The sequence below is a fragment of the Ictidomys tridecemlineatus genome, chromosome 6 (assembly GCF_052094955.1).
Source record: "Ictidomys tridecemlineatus isolate mIctTri1 chromosome 6, mIctTri1.hap1, whole genome shotgun sequence".
Lineage (NCBI taxonomy): Eukaryota > Metazoa > Chordata > Mammalia > Rodentia > Sciuridae > Ictidomys > Ictidomys tridecemlineatus.
This window is the reverse complement of record NC_135482.1, coordinates 50,146,234-50,171,773: the sequence shown is the minus strand read 5'-3', so window position 1 is coordinate 50,171,773 and position 25,540 is coordinate 50,146,234. Positions and strand designations below refer to the sequence as shown.

The window sequence follows — 25,540 nt, the reverse complement described above, 5'->3', positions numbered from 1 at the left end:
CACAGAATTTTTACTTAGAGGCCATCATCACACATTGCCTACATTTCTGAACTTTAGTCTCCAGTACATTCCATAGGTTTGGAAGAATTCGTGTAGTCTCCATTTTCTCTGGAGTGATACAGTGTGTCCTAAATATTCCATCATAAATTACATTGTTTAACTTTCCATTGGCTGAAGCCCCCAGATACTCAAAAGCATTTCTTTAAGACAGGATCCTTTAGGGGCCAGAAATGACTTCCCAATAGAGCAAAAGCCAAAATTTCTTTGATAAAATTATTTCTTCACTATTCATTAGTTCAGTAATGAAAAGATTTTACCAAAAATTTAATTACCTGAGAATATACTTATATATAATGTTATATAAATAAATCAGGACTAAAATAGATAATGCAATATGATCTTCTATATACAGTGTAATATGCAAACATTTGTTGTATATCTAGAATGAAATTTGATCCATATAAAAAAGACTGAAAGGAAGTATACCATAATGTTAACATAATTATCCTGGGGTGATAGAATTATGTATATTTCCCAGATTTTCAACAATCAATATATATTATTTTGTTATTTAAAAACAATAGGTTTTCCAGGTGTTGTGGCACACACTTGTAATCTCTGTAACTAGGGTCAAAGACAGGAGGATCACAAGTTTAAGGCCAGCCTTAGCAATTTAGCAAGACACTGTCTCAGATTTTTGAAAAGGGCTAAGAGCAAGGTGTAATGGTGCACGCCTGTAATCCCAGCAACCTGAGAGGCTAAGGCAGGAGAATTGCAATTTCAAGGCCATCCTCAGCAACTTACTGAGGCATTAAGCAACTTAGTAAGACCCTCTCTCAAAAAATAAAAAGGACTAGGAATATAGCTCAGTAGTAAAGCATCACTGGGTTCAATTCCCAGTTTAAAAACAAAATGAGGTTGGGGGTAAGGATGTAACTTAGTGGTAAAACATCCCTAGGTTCAATCCCCACAACCCCCAGTATGGCAAAAAATAATAATTTTAAAAATAAAAACAACAGTTTTTTAAAAAATATTTCTCCCTTTTTTCCTGTTACTATTAAATGGTAGAGAAGTTTAAAATATTTTATAACAGTGTTTTGGGGCTATGTAAGAAAAATTATAAACGGAAGAAAGGAACTTGCTATGATAGCGTGCACCTATTAATCTCAGCTACTTGGGAAGCCGAGGCAGGAGGATTGAAAATTTAAGGCCAGCCTCTGCAACTTAGATCTTGTCTCAAAAAATGGAAAGGACTGGGAAGGTAGCTTAGTGGTAGAGTACCCCTAGGTTCTTTTCTCCCCACTGCAAAAAAGGGTGCAGTGGGGAGATAGGGAAGATAAAAAGTTGGAGATGAAATCTGGATTTTTAGACTCATTAAAATTTTCAAGTTTCTAAAATTGGCATGAATATGATGATAATAGTGTATTATGTTATTTGATGTTTTTTCCCTGTAAAGCTATTGTTGTATTGATGATGAATCTTGCAATCAATGGTACATTAAAATCAAAGTTCAAAACAAACCAGCTGAGATGCAAATGAGCAGATCATAACTTTAATGCAAGAGGTGCTACTCATCTATTCTACCATCTATTTGTTTTTAAGGATAAGACTTCATTCCTCAAAGTAAAAGTACTTGTCATTAGAAAAATTTCAAGTGTTTAAGAGATTTTTAGAAGAACTATTGTTCTAAATGTACTACTACTATACCCTAGAAATTGAAGATAATTTTAACAGAATTATTCAACACTGTAATAATGATTTTGTAGTTTAGATTTAGCCCATTTTCACTCGTTGGTTTTGCAAAACAAATCTGACTTTCTTACATAATAAGAATTTGGAAGATGTTAATTTTTATATGTGCACAGTCATCAAGTATTTCAGTGAAATCTAGGTGACAGTGCCTTCATCATCATAACTAATTCTACCTTCAAATGAAATCAGAAAGCAGGATTTGAAGGCTCATGCCTGTAATCCCAGCTACTTAGGAGGTTGAGGCAGGAGAATTGCAAATTCAAGGGCAACCTTACTCAGCAACTTAATGAGACCCTGTTTTAAAATTATAAAGAAAAAGAGCAGGAGTAAAGCACCCTGGTTCAATCTCCAGTAAGTTGAAGAAAAAAGTAAGTAAAAACAAATGAAATCAGTTAAGTACTGCCATATAATCAAATTTTTTTTTCATAATGATTCCCAAACTGATTTTTTTTTTTTCAGACAACAACAAGACATAAAGTACTCATTATGGAATTCTGTCCATGTGGGAGTCTATACACTGTTTTAGAAGAGCCATCTAATGCCTATGGACTACCAGAATCAGAATTTTTAATTGTCTTACGAGATGTGGGTATGTTTATTTATATGAGTTGTGTGTGTGTGTGTGTGTTTAACATGTCATGACATAAAATTTTTAGAAATTTACATTAAAAAATGGAAGAACTTTATGAAGTGCTTTCTTTGATATGATACCAAAAGCCCAAATACCAAAAAGGAAAAAAATAGATTAGACTTCATCAGCATTTAAAACAACTGTGCTTCAAAAGATAACAAGTCTCTCATTCCATGGGATGAGAGAAAAACATTTGCAAATCACAAATGAGGAATTTTTGTCTAGGCAACTCAACAATAGAAGGCAACCCCAATTTTTAAATGGGCAAAGGATTTGAAGAAATATTCTCTCAAAAAGATATATAAATTAGCAAGAAGTACATTAAAAGATGCTGAACATCATTCGTTATTAGGAAAAATGAAATCAAATCCACAATGAAATATCACTTCCTACTCCCCTAGAATAGCTAAAATCAAAAAGAAAAACAAATGTTGGCAAAGATGTGGAGAGACAGGAACCCTCATACAAGACAGGTAGGACTGTAAAATGATATAGCCACTTTGGAAAGCAGTCTGACAGTTTCTCAAAAGGATAAATATAGAATTACCATATGATCCAGATCCAGTAATTCTGCCAAGTATATATCCAAAAGAATTAAAAACATATCCACACAAAAACTTATACCACTGTGCACAATTCATAATATCCAAAAAATGGAAACAGCCCAAATGTCCATCAGCTGATGAATGTATGAACAAAAATGTGGTATATCTAAGCGGTGAAATATTATTCATTCATAAGAAGAAATTGAATAGTGATACATGCTAAAATGTGGATGAACCACGAAAACATTATGCTCAGTGAAAGAAGTTGGACACAAAAAGCCACAGTATTGGAGCTGGGGTTGTAGCTCAGTGGTAGAGTGCTTGCCTAGCATGTGTAAGACACTAGGTTTGAGTCTCAGCCTTGCATATAAAGAAATAAAAATACAGGTCCAACAACAACTAAAAAAATATTTTTAAAACAGCTACAACATTACATGATCCCATTCATATGAAATATTTATAATATACAAATTAGTAGAGAAAGCAGACTAGTGATTGAGGACAGAGTTGAGAAGTGGCTGATAATAGTTATGGGATTTCTTTTGGTGTAATTGGGTTTTATTTTGGGCATGATAAATGTTCTGAAATCAGTGGTGAGAATTATACAACTCTGGACTGTACTAAAATTACTGAATTGTACACTTTAAAAAGATTAATGTTATGCTTTGAGTTATATTTCAATAAATCTGTCATTATTTTTAACATGGTAACCAAAAGAAGTTATAACTTTTTAAAAGATGTGAACCCTATATTTGAGGAGCTGGAAAAGCCCAGTTATAAGGAAAGTATAAAATTAATAGGAATTCTTAACCTTGACACTGAAAGTAGAGTGGAGATCATTTAAGAATTAAATGAAAGTGAAACACAATTATTAGTATGCTTCAGCCTTTTTAATCAAATAGAAATTGCAAATAATTTATGCCTTCATAGTATACTGCTAGCCCTGACTTTTAATAATTGTACATTGATAACCCTGAATTCATTTTCTTAGGTTGAATTTGGACATTCTTCTATCAGTTATCAAATGTTTTAGTGACACTGCCTGTCAACTTAATTTCAACAATGTAGTCACCTTAAAATGGAGGGCTGGGATTGTGGCTCAGTGGTAGGCACTCACCTAGCATGGGGGGGACCCTGGTTTGATCCTCAGCACCACATAAAAAAAAAAATAAAGGCATTGTGTTGTGTCCATCTACACCTAAAAAATAAATATAAAAAAATAAAAGAAAATGGGCTTTTGAAATAGTACTGAAGCACATGAGAAATACATTTTTATGGAAACTAATCAGACACTTGACCTTTTACTTTTTTGTTACTTTATTGAATACAATTTAATTTTAATGCAGTTTCCCCCTAAGGTAAAGAAATATAAAGATGAAAGTTTGATATCTTTCTGAGAATCTTTATTAGTTTTAAGATATATGTACATATACACATACACAAAAGCAATTTCAGAAATCATATGCATTTTATTATATTTTCCTGATAGTATTTAAGGGAGATTGGAGTCCTCCCTAGAAACCATATTGATTCTTATTCTAAAACTCCTTATAATTGAAATATGAAGCGGGTTATGTAGAATATCTGTTACTTTGAGTGAAATGTTTTTGCATCAACTTATGGGAAGACATTGTGTGAATGAGTGTATTATATCAATGAATTTGAGATGTGTGTACACATAGGTACCCACATATGATTCCTTTGTTTTATATTTATTACCAAAGTGGGAGGAATGAATCACCTTCGAGAAAATGGAATAGTACACCGTGATATCAAGCCAGGAAATATCATGCGTGTCATAGGGGAAGATGGACAGTCTGTGTACAAACTCACAGATTTTGGTGCAGCTAGAGAATTAGAAGATGATGAACAGTTTGTTTCTCTGTATGGTACAGAAGAATATTTGGTAAGTTATATATCACTAATGATTTTATATAAAAAATATTTTTAGTTGTAATAGGACACAATATTTTTATTTATTTGTTTAATGTGGTGCGGAGGGCCAAACCCAGTGCCTCACATATGCTAGGCAAGTGCCCCACCACTGAGCCACAACCTCAGTCCTAAACATTTCATTTTAAAATGCTAAACATATAACAAATATAACTGGATAATAGGTAAGCCAGCTCATGATCTATAAAATGTTATGTGTAATTTTTATAACAAAAGTTGAATTTTCTATTCTAATGAATATGGTGTGTAAGAAGGCTATCGGATATTGGTTCTTTTTTTTTTTTTAATATATTTTAGTTGTAGATGGGCACATATCTTTATTTTATTTATTTTTTTTATGTGGTGTTGAAAGTCGAATCCAGTGTCTCACAAGTGCCAGGCAGGCACTCTGCACTGAGCTGCAACTCCAGCCTAGGATATTAGTTCTTGAGGGCACTATTTTTTTTTTTTTTTTAATTTTTTTAGAGAAGTACCAGGGATTCAACTCAGGGACACTTGACCACTGAACCACATCCCCAGCCCTATTTGCATTTTATTTAGAGACTGTCTCACTGCGTTGCCTAGCACCTTGCTTTTGCTAAGGCTGACTTTGAACTCGATTTCCTCCTGCCTCAGCCTCCCCAGCTGCTGGGATTATAGGCATGTGCCACTGTGCCAGGCAAGGGGGCACTATTTTTCTTAGAAGTTTTCTAGTACCCTTAAGTCTTTTAATTTTACTTATGTCATGGATCTTTATTGAAACAAAAAGCTATCTGTACCCTCAAGAAGATTCTAGCCACTAAAGGATACTATTTTGGGGTCAGAGCAGTTAAGACATTATAAGTTTGTTATAATACTGTTCCCTTTAGAGCAAAATTAATTATATTTCTGAATCAGAAAATTATATTCAGAGAGAGTTGGTTATTGAAAAACCAAAAGGACTATTTTATATACAAAATGAAATGCCTCTATAAATACCTAATTCGAAATGCCAGAGATGTAGAAAAACTCTTTGGTTGAAAAGGTTTATTTAGGTGTGTTTGTGTGAAGTTAGTAAGATTTGAAAATATTAAGAAAATATTAGTTAAAAGTAAGTACCTTGGGCTGGGGATGTGGCTCAAGCGGTAGCGCGCTCGCCTGGGCCTGTGGCCCGGGTTCGATCCTCAGCACCACATACAAACAAAGATGTTGTGTCTGCCAAAAACTAAAAAATAAATATTAAAATTCTCTCTCTCTCTCTCTCTCTCTCTCTCTCTCTCTCTCTCTCTCTCTCTCAAAAAAAAAAAAAAAAAAAGTAAGTACCTGGGCAAAGCCAGCCTCAGCAACTTAGTGAGACCCTAAGCATGATCTTATTTCTAGGACTGGGATTCTGGCTCAGTGGTAGAGCGCTTGCTTAACATGTGCAAAGCACTGGGTTTGATTCTCAGCACCACATACAAATAAATAAATAAAATAAAAAATTTCATCAACAACTAATAAAAATATTTTTTTAAAAAGATCCTGTTTCTAAATAAAATACAAAATAGGGCTGGGAACATGGCTCAGTGGTTAAGCGCTCATGGGTTCAATCTCCAATATGAAAAAATAATAATTATGTAAGTACTTTGGATATGTAACTGGGAAGTTTATGTAGCTATCATTAATTGTTCATGGCTCTGAGGATCTTGACAGTCTTAGGTTCTGTGACTTTTCCAATTGCATGTTGCTATTGTAATGTTATAAGATGAAGAATAAAGTCTAGCAACCCCCTATAGCTTTATTCAGATTATTGTAAGTCTGCATAAATTCAGGCATCTTATTTGTTTTCCTAACAATATATAACCCCAAACTGATCTGTAGTTATGTTTGATGATCTTTTAGCTAAATTACCTAAAAATGGGTATCATTCCTTCATTCCATAAATATTGATGGAGGGCTAGGGTTGTGACTCAGTGGTAGAGCACTTGTCTAGCACATATGAAGCCCTGGGTTCAATCCTCAGCACCACATAAAAATAAATAAATAAAAATAAAGGTATTAAAAAAACAAACCAAAAAAACCTAATATATATATACATATATGTTTGTATATATATGTTTGTGTATATGTATGTATATATATGTTTGTATATGTATGTATATATTATGTATATAGTGCTTGTGAACCAGGCACAGTTCTAGCTAATGAGATTTCTAAGACAAACCACACACACACCATTCCTTCTGTATGGAGCCCCCATTCTAGTAGACAAAACAGAAGTTAACAAGATAATTAATAGTTAAATAAGATAAATTTGGAACATTAAAGTTTTGCAGAGATAATATTTTAAAAAGTATTAGCAGGAGAAAGATAGCCAAGGAAGTGTCCTTTAAGGCCTAAACAAACTGACAATGAAATTATAAAAAAAAGCAAGACAGAGATTTGAGGGTAAGTGTTATAAGCATCTGCAAAAGGTCTAAGACAAAAATGACCTTAGGTGTTCAAGAGACATAAGGAAAGCAGTTTGGCTGGAATTTAGTAGTAGGAGCTGAAAATTAAATAGTAATGTGGGGCCTACTAGATGATACAGGGCACCCTGTCAGATGTACACCCTGTTTTTATAAATATTTCACAAATTATCTTGGAGTGAAATTCTTAGATAATATAATCAACTTACATACCTAATTGAAAGAATACTATGATATCTTAATAATATAAAGAAAAATAGTTCACAATAAAAAATAGGTATTTAATATGTAAAAGTTTGGGAACAACTTCACTTGTAAACAAATTATATATGCTTGTACCTGTATGCATGTTATTTTGAATACAATTGCAGTGATAGCTTCCATTTACTAAATCATTTATCACAAAATCACAGTATGGACATTGGCATGATTTTCCAGAGTAGTGAACACTTATTAGTAAAGTGTTTAACTAAACAAAGCAGGTTTAAATAATAGCTGCATTCTTGGGAAAACAATACAGAAATGCTTTGCCATACATACAGAGTTAGAAATAGATTTCTCATGCAAATTAAAACTACCCTGAGAATTCATTTCACTTCAGTCAGAATGGCAATCATCAAAAATACAAGTAACAATAAATGTTAGCAAGAATGTAGAGAAAAAGGCACATTCATACATTGTTAGTGGGACTGCAAATTGATACAAACACTCTGGAAAGCAGTAGAGATTCTTTAGAAAACTTGGAATGGAATCACCATTTGACCCAGTTATCCCATTCTTCAACATACACCCAAAGGACTTAAAATGAGCATACTATAGTGATGCTGCCACATCAATGTTTATAGCAGCTCAGTTCACAGTAGCTAAGCTATGAACCCAACTTAGGTGCCCTTCAACAGATGAATAGATAAGGAAAATATGGTACATAGCCACAATGGAATATTACTCAATCATAAAGAAGAATGAAATTATGGTATTTACAGGTAAATGGATGGAACTGGAGACCATCGTGCTAAGTGAAATAAGCCAATCCCCCCAAAATAAAGGCCAAATGTTCTCTCTGATATGCAGATACTAACACACAATAAGAGATGGAGGAGTCGAAGTTCTTTGGATTAGACAAAGGGGAATGAAGGAAAGAGGGGACAGGAATAGGAAAGACAGTAGAATGAATATGACGTAGCTTTCCTATGCTCACATATGAATACATGATCAGTGTAACTCCACATGATGTACAACCACAAGAATGGGAAGTTAAACTCCATGTATGTATAATATGTCAAAACACTCTTGACTGTCATGTATACCTAAAAAGAACAAATAAAAAAATAAATATTAAAAAAAGAAATTTCTCACTTGCACAACTACCTGGCAGGATATTGGAAGGTAATTTGTGCTGTGGAAACTGTATTTTGGAACTGTTAGATATATAGCATGATGCCTCTAAATTGTCTCTACCCACCAAATACCAGTAGCCTTTCCCAATTATGGTGATGACCATAACAAACAGCCTTCATCAGCTTGCTCCCCATGCCAACTCTTAATCTTTTAAGATTAAGAAACACTAGCTTTTGCTTCTAACTGACTTTTGAGAAGAACAAAACATTCAGTAAATTAACTCCAAGTCCATGTTGTTACTGTAGGCTCAAATTATATTCTAATCCATTTCCTATTTCAAAATAACCTTATCCCTATTTTCAAGTACAGAAAATTTTAATACTTTAATACCAGAAGTTTTAAAATAAATAATAGTCTGAAGCTCAGCAATCTAGGAACATTCTGTATTTAAATGAAACTACGTATTTGGAATTTTTCAGGAATTACCCAGCCAGAAGTTAAGTCTTCTATCTTCATGGACTAAAGCTCCAGGAAAACATCATTCTTTCTTCCATTGTTTTTTATCTGACCCTTATTATCTCAATGATATAATCCTGAAAGCCTTGGAGTAGCTTTATTCCTATTACAGATGCAATCATCCAGGTCCAGGAATACCAATCTGTGTATTATCACAAGTGGCACATTTGGGAGAGAGCCTGTGGGCACAAACATGTCACACCAACATGTGTCAAGCCACTCCCAGTCAGTCACTATCTGGGGAAGTGCTTCAGTCTATCAGTTAACTTGTGTACTATTGTGCCTTTTTAGGTGGTCCCCACTTTGTCTCCTTATAGAATCACTGTATCTCTTCTTTCCAGGTTGATGGCCTCATGTTCTAGAAGATATCAGATATGTCCAGGTATTTCAGGCCTAGTGTACACTAAGCACTAGCTGCTGGATCTGGCTGTCATTTTGAATAACAGTCACTTATTTTCTATGCCACAAAACCAACATAGCTGCTGAGACTCCATGTATCTGTAAGGCATATTTGAAACTCATTTCAAAGCTAGGTCTTATAATGCTTATCTCTGCTTCTCATTTCACACTAAAATATTTCCCAAAATTGTCTTTCTCCCTCCAGCACCCATGACCCTCTCCTACAAAATCCAGAGACTGATGTTTTGGGAGTCAGATTCATAGATTGCATCATTTAAAAACCACTCCTGGTAGTATTTCCTACATGGTTTCCAATTCCCATAAGCTTTAGGTAAATCCCACAATGTCATAAGAGTTTGTTTTAGTTTGGGGTTATTTGGGTGAGGAATCTACTTTGATTCCTAGTACATTCTCCATGTATCTGTAAGGCATATTTGAAACTCATTTCAAAGCTAGGTCTTATAATGCTTATCTCTGCTTCTCATTTCACACTAAAATATTTCCCAAAATTGTCTTTCTCCCTCCAGCACCCATGACCCTCTCCTACAAAATTCAGAGACTGATGTTTTGGGAGTCAGATTCATAGATTGCATCATTTAAAAACCACTCCTGGTAGTATTTCCTACATGGTTTCCAATTCCCATAAGCTTTAGGTAAATCCCACAGTGTCATAAGAGTTTGTTTTAGTTTGGGGTTATTTGGGTGAGGAATCTACTTTGATTCCTAGTACATTTATAAAGCTTTATCTCCCAAGAACCCTCAAGTTGCCAGTATATAATGTTCAAAAGGCAGATGTCAGGAGGCTGAGCTAAATGTCTAGATCTTTATACTCCTACATATTTTCTTAGAAGATCCAGCTATTCTCAGCAAATCTGGAATAGAGTCTCCTGTGCTTAATGACATGTTTAACATCACACCAGCTACTTACCTAGGTCTTTAGATCCCCAATGCATTTAGTCAAGATAGTCCTCTGAACTGATTCTAGACAATTTAGTTTTCCCTTCGGAACCAGTATGATCACTAATGGATTGCATGTGAGGAATGAAGCAAAGAAATCAAAATCACCTGATAGGTTTTGGGTTATGAACAAATGGATAGATGGAGGTATTATTTATTTAAAAGGTAAAGATAGGTAGGAAACAGATTTGAGAAGACCATAGTCTTTTGGATGTGTTAAATTTGAGCTGCCTTTTAAACATTACAAAGAACAATAGGATATATGAATCTGAAGCTCAGGACAGGAGATAGATTTAGAATTAAAGTGTATACAGAATATTTAATACTCTAGACCTGAATGGGAAATGAGAAAGTAAGGTAACTATTTTGCTGTGGTGGGAGGCAGAGAACTGGATGACAGTTGAAAAGGTTTGTGAGGTCAGTTTAGGATTTTGTTTTTACGTTTTTAAAGAAGTTATGGAGAGAGAAAATTGATCCGTAAAGTAAAAGGGGTAATAATTGAAAGAATTCATTTCTGGAGTTGGTAAGATAATATGAGGGCCTCCAGAGTACAAATGGAAAAGTTGGTCTTTGATGGGAGCTGTTTTGTTTTACCTGGAAAGTAAGTTTAACAAATGGACTCAGGTTCAGGTAGGTTAATGTATGCTAAATGATCTAAAGGAGAGTTGATCTGATTGATATTTCCTACTTGAAGTGAGATCATCAAAATCAAAGGTCAAGGAGTTGGTATTAAGATTTGAGATGAAAAAGGAAAGGTGTGAAATAGTCTTTTGAGAATGGGAGCATGAAATCATTAGGAAAATATGATAGCAATTCTAGACATTGAGGACCCATTTTTGGTGTAAACATATTGGTCACAGCTCATTGTTTTTCATCCTTTTTGTTTTTTCTTAGCATCCTGATATGTATGAGAGAGCAGTGCTAAGAAAAGATCATCAAAAAAAATATGGAGCAACAGTTGATCTTTGGAGCATTGGAGTAACATTTTACCATGCAGCTACTGGATCCCTACCATTTAGACCATTTGAAGGACCTCGCAGGAATAAAGAAGTGATGTAAGTGGGCCCATCTTAAATTAGAAATAATTTTTTAAATGTATGTATTATTTTGTTTTCACCATATTGTAGAAGTGGACACTAATGAAAATTGGCTTATCAGTCATTTCTGATTTCTTATAAATTATCTGGTGTTTAATAAGAATGCAGTCTTATAAAAGCATATAGCCATAATTTTCCATATCATGTTTAAATATCTTATGTATAAAATGGTGTCTGATCTTTGGTCCATCGTAGAAAGTACACCACATCTTGATTTCTATTTCAGCATACTGTTTCTTTGTTTCACTTTGAGTATTGAATATTTATCAGCATTTTTCCTCCAACTGAAAAAATAAGATTCTGCAGAGTACCAGAACCATTACCAGATCTAAAAGAAATATAATTCTTATTCTGCACTGGTCTGATTCCTTTTGCCATTTTAAAAATAATATTTTGGCAATAGTAAAATATTAAATTTTTTTCTAGTATTGCCAGTTTGGTTTAGAGACTGCATTTTACTAGTATAATATATTATGTATTTTTAGAAAACAGTGTAAAAAATCATTTATTTTAAACCAAATAATCAAGGAAAAGAGAAATTTGTAGGTATGAGATTTATTATAAAATTTATGTGTGCACTGGCCATGCTTCTTTTTTTATTTTAAAAGAAATGAATGACTGACCTTGCTTCATGAGAAACAGTCAACCCACATACATATAAAATTATGAGGTTATGAGTATTTAGTGTAGTAAATGATTTGGAACAATAACTCACTGACAGTCTAACCTGTGAACCTTCTTTTATGTCTTCATATATTTTTCAGACTTTTATATTTTTTTAAATATTTTTTTCATTGCAGTTGAACATAATACCTTTATTTTATTTATTTGTTTTCATGTGGTGCTGAGGATTGAACCCAGGGCCTCCCACATGCTAGGCAAACACTCTATTGCTGAGCCTCAACCCCAGCCCCAAAACCTTTATATTTTGACCCTACCTTTTGTAAGCATACAACTTAAAGTAATAAACTACAACCTTTTATTTAATCTCATCTCAGAAAATTGAGGGAGAAGCATATTTTTTGCATTTGTTGATTTAAGGAAATAAAATAAATTCATACCCTTTCAATAAAACTTGGTACTCATCATTTTCCAGCATGGATGGTACATGGGAGAAGACATCCTATTAACTGCACTGATTAATTTGTATAGCATTAGCCTGAGCCTACTTTCTCAGCAGTGCCCTGTTTAATAAGATCCTTTCATGAACAATGACTGAGTCTGTTTTAGTTAGCTATTTTGCCACTGTGACCAGAAGGCCTGATAAGAACAATTTTAGAGGAGCAAAAGTTTATTTGGAGCTCATGGTTTCAGAGGTGTCAGTCTATAGGCAGCCAGCTCTATTGCTTTATGCCTGGAATAAGGCAGAATATCCTGGCAAAAGGGCATGACAGAGGAAAGTAGCTTAGGACAAGACAACCAGAAAGTAGAGAAAGAGCTGCACTTGTCAAAGGAGCACCCTCATTCCAGCAGCACCCCTCCTGCCTATAGTTTCCATTCAGTTAATCCATTCAAGTGGATTAATACATTGATTATGCTAAGGCTGCTATGACCCAATTATTTCATCTCTGAACATTCTTATTGTCTCCCACATTAGCTTTTGGGAAACACCTCATAGCTAAACCATAACAGTCAGTTTGTGTTCTTCTCATTAAATGTAAATTGTTCCTAAGTTATGCTTTTTAGATATGTTTTAAAGCAAGCATTTCTTGATGTTGTAGAAATGGATTAAAGAAAAGTGTGATGTTCCCTAGTAAAGGAAACATTTGGCTCATAGGCAATTAGAAATACCTGAGAGTTTTATCTGACTTCAATGTGGACAGTTATAAATTAGAAGAATTTATCTTTTCTTATAGAACTCTGCTTTAATGAGTGCTGATATTAGTAAATGTTAGAGGTGCTTAAAGTAGTCAGTAATGACTATTTTACTGTACCGATAATGATATATTCATCTCGTATTATAGCAGTGTTGCTCCTTTAGCATCTTATTTGTATCTTATGAATGTTTATATGTGGATCTTATTTAGTTAAGCTTTTTTAAGAATATGTATAAGAGTTAGGCAATGTGGAACATGCCTGTAATCCCAGTGAAGTGGGAGGCTGAGGTAGGAAGATTATAAGTTCAAAGCCAGTCTTGTTGATTTAGTGAGACCCTACCTTAAAATAAAAAATAAAAAGGTCTGGAGATGGAGCTCAGACCTTATAGTGCCCCTGGGTTTAATCCCTAGTATCAAAAAAAAAAAAAAAGAAGAAGAATTTATGTAAGAATTCTATCATTCCTCTGTTAACCTCTGTTTTGCAGAAATCTTACCTATCTCCATTTATTCCTCCATAATCAGGTCCTTCTTGCATGAACTCACCTTGTTTTTCATTTATTTCCTTCTTTGAAAAATCTTTTCTCAGGGTGTGATAGTGCATGTTTATAATCCCAGCAACTCAGGAGGCTGAGGCAGGAGAATCACAAGTTTGAGGCTAGCCTCAGCAATTTAGCAAGGTCTAAAGCAACTTAGAACTTGTCTCAAAAAAAAAAAAAAAAAAAAAACGGTTGAGGATGTGACTCAGTGGTTAAGCACCTCTGGGTTCAATCCCTGCTCACCCCCCACCCCCACCCCCCGCCAAAAAATATATATATATCTTAAAGCAGAAATTGTGACTGTTTCTACTTAGGAGGCAGCAGTCTAAATCAGTCAGTTGTGCTGATTGGTTGAAGGGTTTTGTTTGTTTGTTTTAACAATTGATTTACTCAGCACACATTTATTTAGATATTAAATTCTGATATGAGATTATGTAAGATCCTTCTGTATTATGTAACATGATATTTTAATATGGGTGAAAGTATTCTTAAATGTCTGAAGCTCTCTCACCTTTTCCCGCTACTTTTAGATTTTATTTAGGAAAGTTTTGAAATGCTTTAAAAGACTGTTTTCTTTGACTTGCTATGTCATTTAGTGGTATTTTGCTTCCCCATGGTTCATCTTTATTTTTATCATCATCAGGAATCACATAAAATTTAACTTACAATTTTGGTCTATACATCTATTCCTATATGTGTATATATTTTTTCAATATACAAAATTTTTTCTGATACTGTGCTTTGCTATAGTTTTATCTTTTTTTTAATTTTAAAAAAGTGTTATTGTTCATTCTGCAGTAATTTTATAATCCAGTTGACTGTGCCTTTGGATAATGTGGGTAAGAAGGATTAGATGCTATTTTGATGGTCTAGAGATATTCTGTGACATAACTTTTTTTGTTTGCTCCATTTTTTCAGATGGAAAAATTAATATTTTTGTTGTGAACATCAAGATGCTGTTAATGGCACTCTGAGATCCCAAATGAAAATTAATTATGGCATATATAAAATAATCGTACAACCACTATTCTACTTCAGTCAGTCAGATTCAAAATATTTTGATTGTTTTATGGATCCTGTGACCATCAATCACAATTCGTCTAGTAGATAATTGTAGGTGCAATTGAGGAAATACTTTTGCAAAACCCATTAATAAGCCATACAGTAATGAACTGCTTATTTTATTATGCTTTTATTTCTCCCAAGGTATAAAATAATCACTGGAAAGCCTTCTGGTGCAATATCTGGAGTACAGAAAGCAGAAAATGGACCAATTGATTGGAGTGGAGACATGCCTGTTTCTTGTAGTCTTTCTCGGTTAGTAATTATACTTAGTTCCCATTGTTTGCACTTGGGATTTTTAAATGTTTGTTGCCTAAAATCACAAATACTGAAATACTTAAGTATAGTTTGGTTTTAGTTATTATTAAAGCATGTGATTTTTGTCATTTGTGGTTATGTAAAGATTTATTCTGAGCTTATGTAAACAATTTCCCCAAGACAGGGCATATAATTTTTTATAGTTCATTAGAATTATACCTAATAGTGGAGTTCCTTGTGACATATTCATATGTAGACATAACATAATTTGCTCCATACATTCTCCATTATTTTTCCTTCCCCTCTTCCCTCACCCTATGCCTCTTCCCCTGTTCTTCTGGTCTTTCTTTTATTCATAGGGCATATATTTTTTGAGATTGCTAATCACTAGTCTTGGAGTTCTTCCAAAGTCAAGATTCTACTCAGGACCTTGATATTTTTTTTTGTACTGACCTTCATATTGATGTACCACAAAGAGTGATGTAGATTTGAATAAACATCTCAACTGGAGTTGTAAAAAGCAAATGCAAGAAGTGTGACACTATCCTCATTTTAAAAAATATTCTAATAAGAATGTCCTACTATAAGTGGAAAAAAATACTTATTCAAAAGGCAAAATAATGGTTTTCTAGTACTTTTTCAGAATTTCAAATGTTTATATGGGTCCTAAGTTAGCATCCAGAATTCAAAAAAAAAATGTTGTTTATAAGATAAGAATCCTTTTATCACACACAAAAAATAATGTAAAAGAAATTAAAAGTAGAATAAATTATGTAAGATTTTTACTCGGGAAATAAAGCCAAAACTCATCAACATTTGGAATTATTGAATTAACATTTTTCCTGAATGTGATAGTAGTTTAATCCACAAGTGAATACACAGAGGGTCTGATGCCTTTGGCACCGATTAAAAGTTGCGGGCACTAGGACTTTAAGTATCACAAATTAAATGAAAACAACAAACCAAAAATGTGATAGACTACAAAATAAATAAGTAAATAAATAACCATCTTTTTTCCTGTCGTAGTAGTCAAGACGAGATGGAGAGCGAAACCTAACCCAACTGGTTTAAGTGAAAAAGGAAATAGATTGACTTTGTAATTAAAAGACCACATATATATGACTCAAAGCACAGCTGAATCCTTGACCTCGGACTGTCATCAAGACTTGGTCTCTTTCTATTGTTCAGATATGCTTTTCTCTGACTTTTCTTCACTTCAGGTCAGACTCTTTCCTGGGAGCTACTGATGACTGCTGGCATTCCCAAACTAACATTCTCAGAGTTTTGAAATCCCCATAGGAAGAAGACTGACTTTGTTTCGAAAACATTTCTGGATTGACTTTCATTGTACTAATTTGTACTATCACCTGGCCACCTTCAGTTAATCACAATAACCACATGTGTTACATCTGTGCACAAGGAGAGGTGCTAGAGAGTAGAGGGGTTTGAAGTCCTTATAAAGGAGAGAGAATGGATACCTGTTTAGCAAAAATAATGTCTACTGTGTACTTTAAAGTCTATTAATAGGATTCTTGTGGTTGTCACATAGCCAAATTTAGAATTTAAAGTCTATTTCAAATTCTGTTATTGAGGGTATCTTTGAACATGTTTTTTATATAATTGTAAAAGCATGAGGCAGATTAAGGGTTCTTCCACTCATTTTTTTCAAATATAGAAGCTTTTTACTCAAATTATTCCTTGTTAAATAGGTATTGATTGCTATATTATTATAGTAATTTTACTTTCTAAGGAAGTATACTAAAAAGGCGTATTGAGTTCCTTATATAAAATTATATGTTGGAGTGCCATATTACCAGGATTATTAAAGACTTTTTGCTGGAATTAAAACATTGTCTTAGCCTCATGACCATCTGGTTTCTAATCACCTGCTCTTATTGGTTATCCATATACATAGATGATCGGGAAAAGTGAGGAAAGTGAACAAGGAGGGAATCAAAGAGAAAATCAGTAAAAGATAAGCTAATATTAAAAAGCTGTACTTCCTAATTCATTGACAAGTAACATTAAATAAAAGTTATCTGGCTTTCTGAAAAGTTGGCAGACTTTAATTTTTCAAGAAAATTAATCCAGTAATTAAAGTTCAGCATCCTTAATCCAGAATGCTCCAAAATCCATAACTATTTGAGTGCCAGTGTGGTACAAGTAGAAAAACCCACATCTGACCTCATTGACAGGTCATAGTCAAAAGGCAGGTACACTAAAAATACTATATAAAATTACCTAATGCAATGTGTGTAATGTATTAATGAATTTGAGACTTTGGTTCCATTCCCAAAATCTCTTTCATAAAGTATATACACGTATGCCAAAGTTTGAAAAAATTTTGAATTCAGAAACATACAGACTGTAATAATACTAGCAATTCCTTTAATTCATTGGTAAATGTTGTGATTCTGTACCTAAACAAAATGTGACATTTACTCTTTAACTTTTTTCAATATTATTTTAGGGGTCTTCAGGTTCTACTTACCCCTGTTCTTGCAAACATCCTTGAAGCAGATCAGGAAAAGTGTTGGGGTTTTGACCAGTTTTTTGCAGAAACTAGTGATATACTTCATCGAATGATAATTCATGTTTTTTCACTACAACAAATGACAGCTCATAAGATTTATATTCATAGCTATAATACGTAAGTACCTTTTTTTATGTTTTTATGTCAGAATGATATGTTATGTAATAAATATTTTCCGGAAATAGAAAAGATATCTCAGCTTTACTAAAGGCACCCACTCTCACTAGGAAAATTATGATCGAGTGCATAATAATTCCTTTTCACTTTTCTCTTAAATAAAAAGGATTAATTTTCTTAAATCCCTAGGTAGATTAACTTGTCTTTAAACTGCATGTTTTAGAAAACTAATTCTTGGACTTCTTTCGAATTATATAATCACATAACCACGAAATACCATGTACTGATAAATGAGCTGGATTTTAAGAATATTATCTTATTTTAAAAACATTAAAGCCCAGGGGCTGGGGATGTGGCTCAAGCGGTAGCGCGCTTGCGTGGCATGAGAGCGGCCCGGGTTCGATCCTCAGCACCACATACAAACAAAGATGTTGTGTCCACCAAAAACTAAAAAATAAATATTAAAAAAATTTTCTCTCTCTCTCTCTTTAAAAAAAAAAAAAATTAAAGTCCAAATATAGTGTAGTTTTGATTTGCACTTAGTAGGTGCTGGAGATCAATCAACATTTGTTTTACATAAACAAAACCATATTACACCCATGTGGCATATACCATATATATAAACATGCTCACACACTGCCTATAAAACTGAGGAAAGGGGCTGAGGTTGTGGTTCAGTGGTAGAGTGCCTGCCTAGCACACATGCAGCACTGGGTTCGATCTTCATCACCCCATAAAACTAAAATAAAGGTATTATGTTCACCTACAACTAAAAAATATATTTTTAAAAAACCTGAGGAAAGTAAGTTAGATGGATTGTATCAAAATAAATACTCTGATTGTGATATTTTACTATATTGCAAGAAGTAACCATTGGGGAAACTGGATGAAAGGTGTATATGGCATCTTTCTGTATTATTTCTTAATGACTGCTTGGGAATCTCTACAGTGACTTCAAAATAGAATGATTTTTAAAATGAAGAAGGGATAATAACACTCATTTAACATGCCTTAGTTTCTGTTCTGACAAAATTCAAATAGCAGTTTTCATGCCTAATAAAAAAGGGGATGAGGATATAGATCTATGGTTGAGTAACTGCTTAGCATTCATGAGGTCCTGGGTTCAATCCCCAATACCAAAGAGGAGGGTAGAGTAATAGGGGTAAAATAAATTAGATGAAATAGTTTATAGATACTATTATCCAATATATCTAATATGATACATAAAATATAAATGCGGTAATATTAATGTAATATTGTAGTATATTATTTACCTTTATTTTGGTACTTAATAACCTAAATAAATATACATCATGAGGGTTGGGGTTGTGGGTCAGTGTTAGGGCACTTGCCTCACATGTGTGAGGCACTGGGTTCAGTCTTCAGCACCACATAAAAAATAAAGAAAGAAAATAAAGGTATTGTGTCCATCTACAACTAAAAAAATTTTTTTTAAATATGCATCCTGGTTAAATGTTGCCCATCAGTTTTTGTTCTAAAACACTTGAATTTTTAAGCCAGGCTCTGTGGCACATGCCTATAATCTCAGCAGCTCAGGAGGTTGAGACAGGAGGATCATGAGTTCCAAAACAGCCTCAGCAAAGATGAGGCACTTAGCTAACTCAGTGAGACCGTCTCTAAACAAAATACAAAATAGGGCTGGGGATGTGGCTCAATAGTTGAGTGCCTCTGAGTTCAATCCAAGGTATCGCACCCCCCACCCCACCCCACCCCCAAAAAAAAAATTTTTCAGCCTGAGCCAAATCAAAACAGAAGCTTGTGGCAAGGCCACATCACAACATTATTGCTAAAACATTTTTTTAATTTCAAAGATCTGCTCTGGGGAAGTGTACCTTTTCCCCCAATTTTGAAAATATGTGGTTTTCTTAATTTATTATATAGTTGTGTTACAAATATAGTGTTGGTTTTTAAGTATTTAAGTCATTTAACCCTCAAGAATTCTAAAATCAGTACTATTTCTATTTCCATATACTGGTGAGGAAACAAAGTACAGACGAATTAAATAACAGCATTGCACAGCAAGAAAGTGGAAGAGCTGGCATTTGAACCTACGTGGCTATGTGATTCAGAATCAGTATTCTTAATGTCTCTGTTATATTTTCCCCCATCTTTAAACATTAGGAATCTTGTATATTACAAAGGTAAATAAACAGAAAAATATTTTAGAATAGACTTCTATAAGGACAAGTTACAGAATTTTCATTTTAGTGGACATTTTAGTATCCACATTTAAAAAAAAAAACGGTATTGTAGGGACTGGTCAAGATCTTAGAAATTAATGTCATTGCACTCAACATTTATTTTATTTTATTTTATTTTTTTTAGATAAATTTTCTATAACCAGCCATCTCTTATATTTTATTTATTTATTTATTTATTTGAGAGAGAGAGAGTGAGTTTTAATATTTATTTATTTATTTATTTTTGTTTTCGGCGAACACAACATCTTTGTTAGTATGTGGTGCTGAGGATCGAACCCAGGCCGCACGCATGCCAGGCAAGCGCGCTACCGCTTGAGCCACGTCCCTAGCCCCTGCACTCAACATTTAAACTAAAATTGTACTACTCATTTGATCTAAAATTACTTTGTCTTCAACTTTTTTTATACAGTGCTACAGTATTTCATGAACTGGTATATAAACAAACCAAAATTATTTCTTCAAATCAAGAACTTATCTATGAAGGACGACGCTTAGTCCTAGAACCTGGAAGACTGGCACAGCATTTCCCTAGAACCACAGAGGAGAATCCTATCTTTGTTGTAAGCCGGGAACCCCTGAGTACCATAGGATTAATATATGAAAAAAGTAAGTTGAGATTTTTCTTGTTCTTATTGTCCATTAAAAAAATACCAAAAATATGTAATTATAAGTGATTGTCATTTTCATAAAGTTGATGGTAACATTGTAGAACTTATAAATATTAAAATTTGGTAAATTAGTCAAAAAAGAGAAGTAGTAAAATTGAAAACCTAATAGTCATAATTTGATGTCAATTATTTTGTTTCATAAAGTGGTAAAATAGCTTTCATGTATATATTTTACTATAACTCTGCTTTTAAGTTGTGCTGATATGCAGAATTAACTTTTCATATCATAAATGTTAGAAAATATTTATTATATCCAGTGTGTATTCAACATTGTACCAGGCTTTAGAATCTAAGAAAAATTGTATCTGCTTTTTTTTAAAATTTTTTTTAGATGTATATAGACACAATACATTTATTGTATTTATTTTTATGTGGTGCTGAGGATCAAACCCAGTGTCTCACATATGCTAGGCAAAGTGCTCTACCACTCAGCCCCAGCCCCAGCCCATATATATCTGCATTCTTTTTTAGTTGTAGATAGACATAATATCTATTTTATTTATTTATTTTTATGTAGTGGTGGTGCTGAAGATTGAACCCTGTGCCTCCCACATGCGAGGCAAGCACTCTACCACTGAGCTACAGCCCCAGCCCTGTATCTGCATTCTTAAGATCTTAAATTCTTGAAATCTTAAATTATTCACTCCAAAACATGAATTACCCAGATTTTTACCTTTCTATTTAGAACTTTGGAAATACTGAGCTCATTATGTTGGAATATATTTAAGAAAAAATGAGGGGCTGGGGATATAGCTCAGTTGGTAGAGTGCTTGCCTCACGTGTACAAGGCCTTAGGTTCAATCCCAGCACCACGAAAAAAGAAAAAGAGAAAAAGAAAGAAAAAATGAGATGCCTTAGAAATATTGAAGGTAATTAAGGCATGAGCATTATTATTTCACATAGGTTTTTTAATCAGGAAAAGTACACTAAAGAGATGACACTGATATTTAATTTAGACATTCTGTTTGCCATATAAAGAATAAAATAATTTACTCAGAAATTATCTTTCTGATATTTCAGTTTCCCTCCCTAAAGTACATCCACGTTATGATTTAGATGGGGATGCTAGCATGGCTAAGGTTAGTATTTAATTGAATTATTATGTAAACATTGAATTATCCTATCAATAGTGGAAGAAATAAAATATATTGTATCTTTATAAATGCCTCTGGCTTAGAAAATTATTCATTTAATTAATTACGCTTTCTAGATTGTTTTGTGCTCTCTTCCTTATTTTCTATCCTTTCTTGAACTCATTATAAGAAAATTTTATCGAGACAGTTCATGTGTAAATAATGTTAAGGATGAAATATTTATTTTAGTTATATCTGCTCTTAGCTTTTAATGTTGGTAGTTTATTGTGTTTTTAATTTATCTGATAGAAATATATAGGCTTGAAATTTTTTGTGAAAGTTTTTTTACTCTACCACTGTTGGCACCAAATATTGATTTTTTTTTTCCATCAGGCAATAACAGGGGTTGTATGTTATGCCTGTAGAATTACCAGTACCTTGCTGCTTTATCAGGAATTAATGCGAAAAGGGATACGATGGTTAATGTAAGTAATAGATGAAAATTTTAAAAGTGATCATCTCATAGACCTCACTAATTAACTGATAATCACCCCATTGTTGATAGTTTACCACTTCAGACTAATTAATTACATGATTGATTTTTTTAAATGTTTTTTCAGTTGTAGATGGACACAATACATTTAATTTTATTTATTTATTTATTTTTATATGGTACTGAGGATTGAATCCAGTACCTCACACATGCCAGTCGAGAGCTCTACCACCGAGCCACAACCCCAGCCCTTGATTTTTATTATACTATATTTACTTCACAGTTAGTTTATAAAACATTTAGAAGCTATTTTTTCACTTATTTTCTACAATAATTTTATGAGACAGGATTGTTAGAATCTGAATATTAAAACTTATACAACATGTCAGATGTGGTAGCACACACCTGGAATCTCAGCAGCTAGGGTACTGAGGTAGGAGGATCACAAGTTCAAGACCAGCCTCAACAACTTAGCAAAACATTGTCTCAAAATAAAAAAGTACTGAGGATGTAGCTCAATGGTAAAGCACCTCTAGGTTCAATCCCCAGAACCTACCCACCCTGCAAAAAAACCTTACACAACATCTTTACCATGTGATAGCAAATGAATTCCTTTTCCAAAAGAAATGACTTGGTTGTCATTATGCTATTTCAAAAGGCCTTTTCATTGTCATGATCCAACGCAAGAATACTTTCCAAGTTTAAATCTTCAGGATAGTCCTTCATTTCTTACCTTTCCCCCAAATGAAGTATATATTCTCTTTTTTAAACAGCATTATTGAATATAATTCACATACTATATTATTCACCCATTTAAAATATAAAATTTTTAGTAAGTACAATTTTTAAAAAATATTTTTAGTTGTAAATGGACATAAGAATTTTATTTATTTTTTTATGTGGTGCTGAGGATCAAACCCAGTTCACGCATGCTAGGCAAGTGCTCTACCACTGAGCCACAACCCCAGCCCAGTATGTATAGTTTTTAGTTGTTTACAGAGTTGTGCAACTATCACCACTTTGTTTAGAACATTTTTTAATCACACCAGAAAGAACTTTTGCATTCATTGGCCTTCATTCCTCGTTTTACTCCAAATCATCCAGTCCTAGGCAACCACTAAATATAAAATATAGTTAGTTGTTATAGATTTGCCTAGTCCAGATATTTCATATGATATGAATCATGCAATATGAATATACACTCATCTTAATAAGCAGTATAAAAGCTATTTTTTTTAAATCACTTCCCAAGTAGTTTTTCTAGAACAGAATATTGATTATCTAAGGATTTTCTCCCTGCAAGTGATCCTAATAAATGTAACATGGATATGATTTTGGCCTTTTTTTCTTAACCTATTATTTATCATTTTTTCATCTGATAAGCATAAAAATAAGTAGATCTCTTCTGAGAATTATGCTTATTAGCATTCTGTACATTGTTTGAAGCATTTGGATTTTGTACATGTATGGTAATGGCTTTGTTGCTAAAAGATGGTAAGAAGTATGTTTTCTGAGCTCACCTCACTGTATGTCATGTACCTGAGCTTAAATGCTTCTGATAGTGTGTATATTTCTACCTCATGCCCATCCCTTCTTGCAAAAATATGTATGAAGTATTCTCTTTTTTAGACTTTTATTTTCCTTCCAACATTATGTGAAACCCATAAATACAATAATATTCAGTGTGTTGACATATCCAGTTTCTAGTTCCTATTTTCAATAAGAAGCCTCCTTGTGGAGCTAAAGGTGTAGCTCATATGTACCTGAGTTCAATTCCCAAGCATAAATGAATTAATAAAGCCTTCTTATTTTTTACTAAGTGGTTTCTAGAAAGTTTTCATCTTCTCTTGCTATTTTCTATACCAATCACTACATAAAAATTTTCCCCCTTTACTTATTATTTTATGCTTTAATAATTCATGAAAAAATAATTTTTAATGTAGACTGCTGTTGACAGACTTTTTCTGTAAAGGGTCTGTAGTGAGTACTTTAGGGTTCGTAGGCCATATGTGGATTTTTCTTTGTTTTGCTCTTATTTCTACAGCCTTTCAAAATCTAATGTTATCTCATGGGCTGTACAAAAACATGCCTAAGACCTTAGTTTGTTGATCCCTGAAATAGACCATAAGCCCTTTAATTATATATTATTTACTATGTCATCATTCTTCAGAGATCACATTTATTGTTGTAAAGTATCAATTGGGTTGGCAATGTAGCTCAGTGATAGAGCACTTCCTGGCATGTGCAAGGCCCTGGGTTCCATCCCCAGCACTGCAAAAAAAAAAAAAAAAATGAATAAAAAGAAAGTGTAGGTCAGACATCAATCTACTATGAGTACTAAAAATTAATTTTGATAGTATAAAATGTAAATGCTATAGAATTTATTTTTGTATGTTTGAAAATTGAATTGTTATGAGAATCATTTTAATACATTAGGTTTCTAAAGTGCTAAACTTTGTAATATGGTTTGCAGAAATAAAGTGCTCTAGATATGTATAAGGATAACAAATTCTTTTAATGTTGTCCTAATAAGTATAATAATAAGAATGTCATTATGAAATGTTTTTTGAATAGTAGTATAGCAGTGTAATTAGTGATAGACAAGAAAAAATAAATAATTCCTTAGATAAACTAATGGTAATAATGTTATTTTTTAGTGAATTAGTTAAAGATGATTACAATGAAACTGTACACAAAAAGACAGAAGTTGTGATCACATTGGATTTCTGTATCAGAAACATTGAAAAAACTGTGAAAGTGTGAGTAGATTACTTCCTTTTTAATAGTGGTTCAAATATTAAATGTTCCATTTCTGTTTAGTTTATTTAATCATTGTTAGCATGTGGCATGTAGTTCAAGTGTTTGTACTATGGAGCAGCTTGTAGGTGAGTAGTTAATTCATCCTAAAGGGGAAGACAGTTTCTCAAAAACAATGAGCATACCTTGTCTGTGTACACTCCATTTGTGAAGGAAAAGGTAGTGGGAGATGGAAACATCTTGTGTCTATCTTGCAAAGCAGAATCTCTGAAGAGGAAAACATAAAACCTCTCAATAACAAAGAAATAGGAAGAGAGATTCAAGAACAACCTTTGGGAGTATTTTTAGAATTTTAGGAGTTACTTTTGGTTTATTCTTGTATATTAATCTTTTCCCTGAGAAACAGAATGA

At 33.2% G+C, this 25,540-nt stretch overlaps 1 protein-coding gene across 2 annotated transcripts in view; it reads left to right on the top strand.

Annotated features, from left to right (window-relative positions):
- The window catches only part of Tbk1 (TANK binding kinase 1), a 45,470-nt gene that overhangs the window by 8,630 nt on the left and 11,300 nt on the right, over positions 1–25,540 (top strand). For both annotated transcript variants that reach the window (XM_040280378.1, XM_005328694.4), the window contains 9 exons: positions 2,212–2,341; positions 4,653–4,834; positions 11,391–11,551; positions 15,153–15,263; positions 17,737–17,916; positions 20,548–20,744; positions 21,827–21,885; positions 22,273–22,364; positions 25,030–25,131. In XM_040280378.1, the coding sequence (XP_040136312.1) occupies positions 2,212–2,341; positions 4,653–4,834; positions 11,391–11,551; positions 15,153–15,263; positions 17,737–17,916; positions 20,548–20,744; positions 21,827–21,885; positions 22,273–22,364; positions 25,030–25,131 (1,214 nt within the window). The remainder of the gene's footprint in view (positions 1–2,211; positions 2,342–4,652; positions 4,835–11,390; positions 11,552–15,152; positions 15,264–17,736; positions 17,917–20,547; positions 20,745–21,826; positions 21,886–22,272; positions 22,365–25,029; positions 25,132–25,540) is intronic.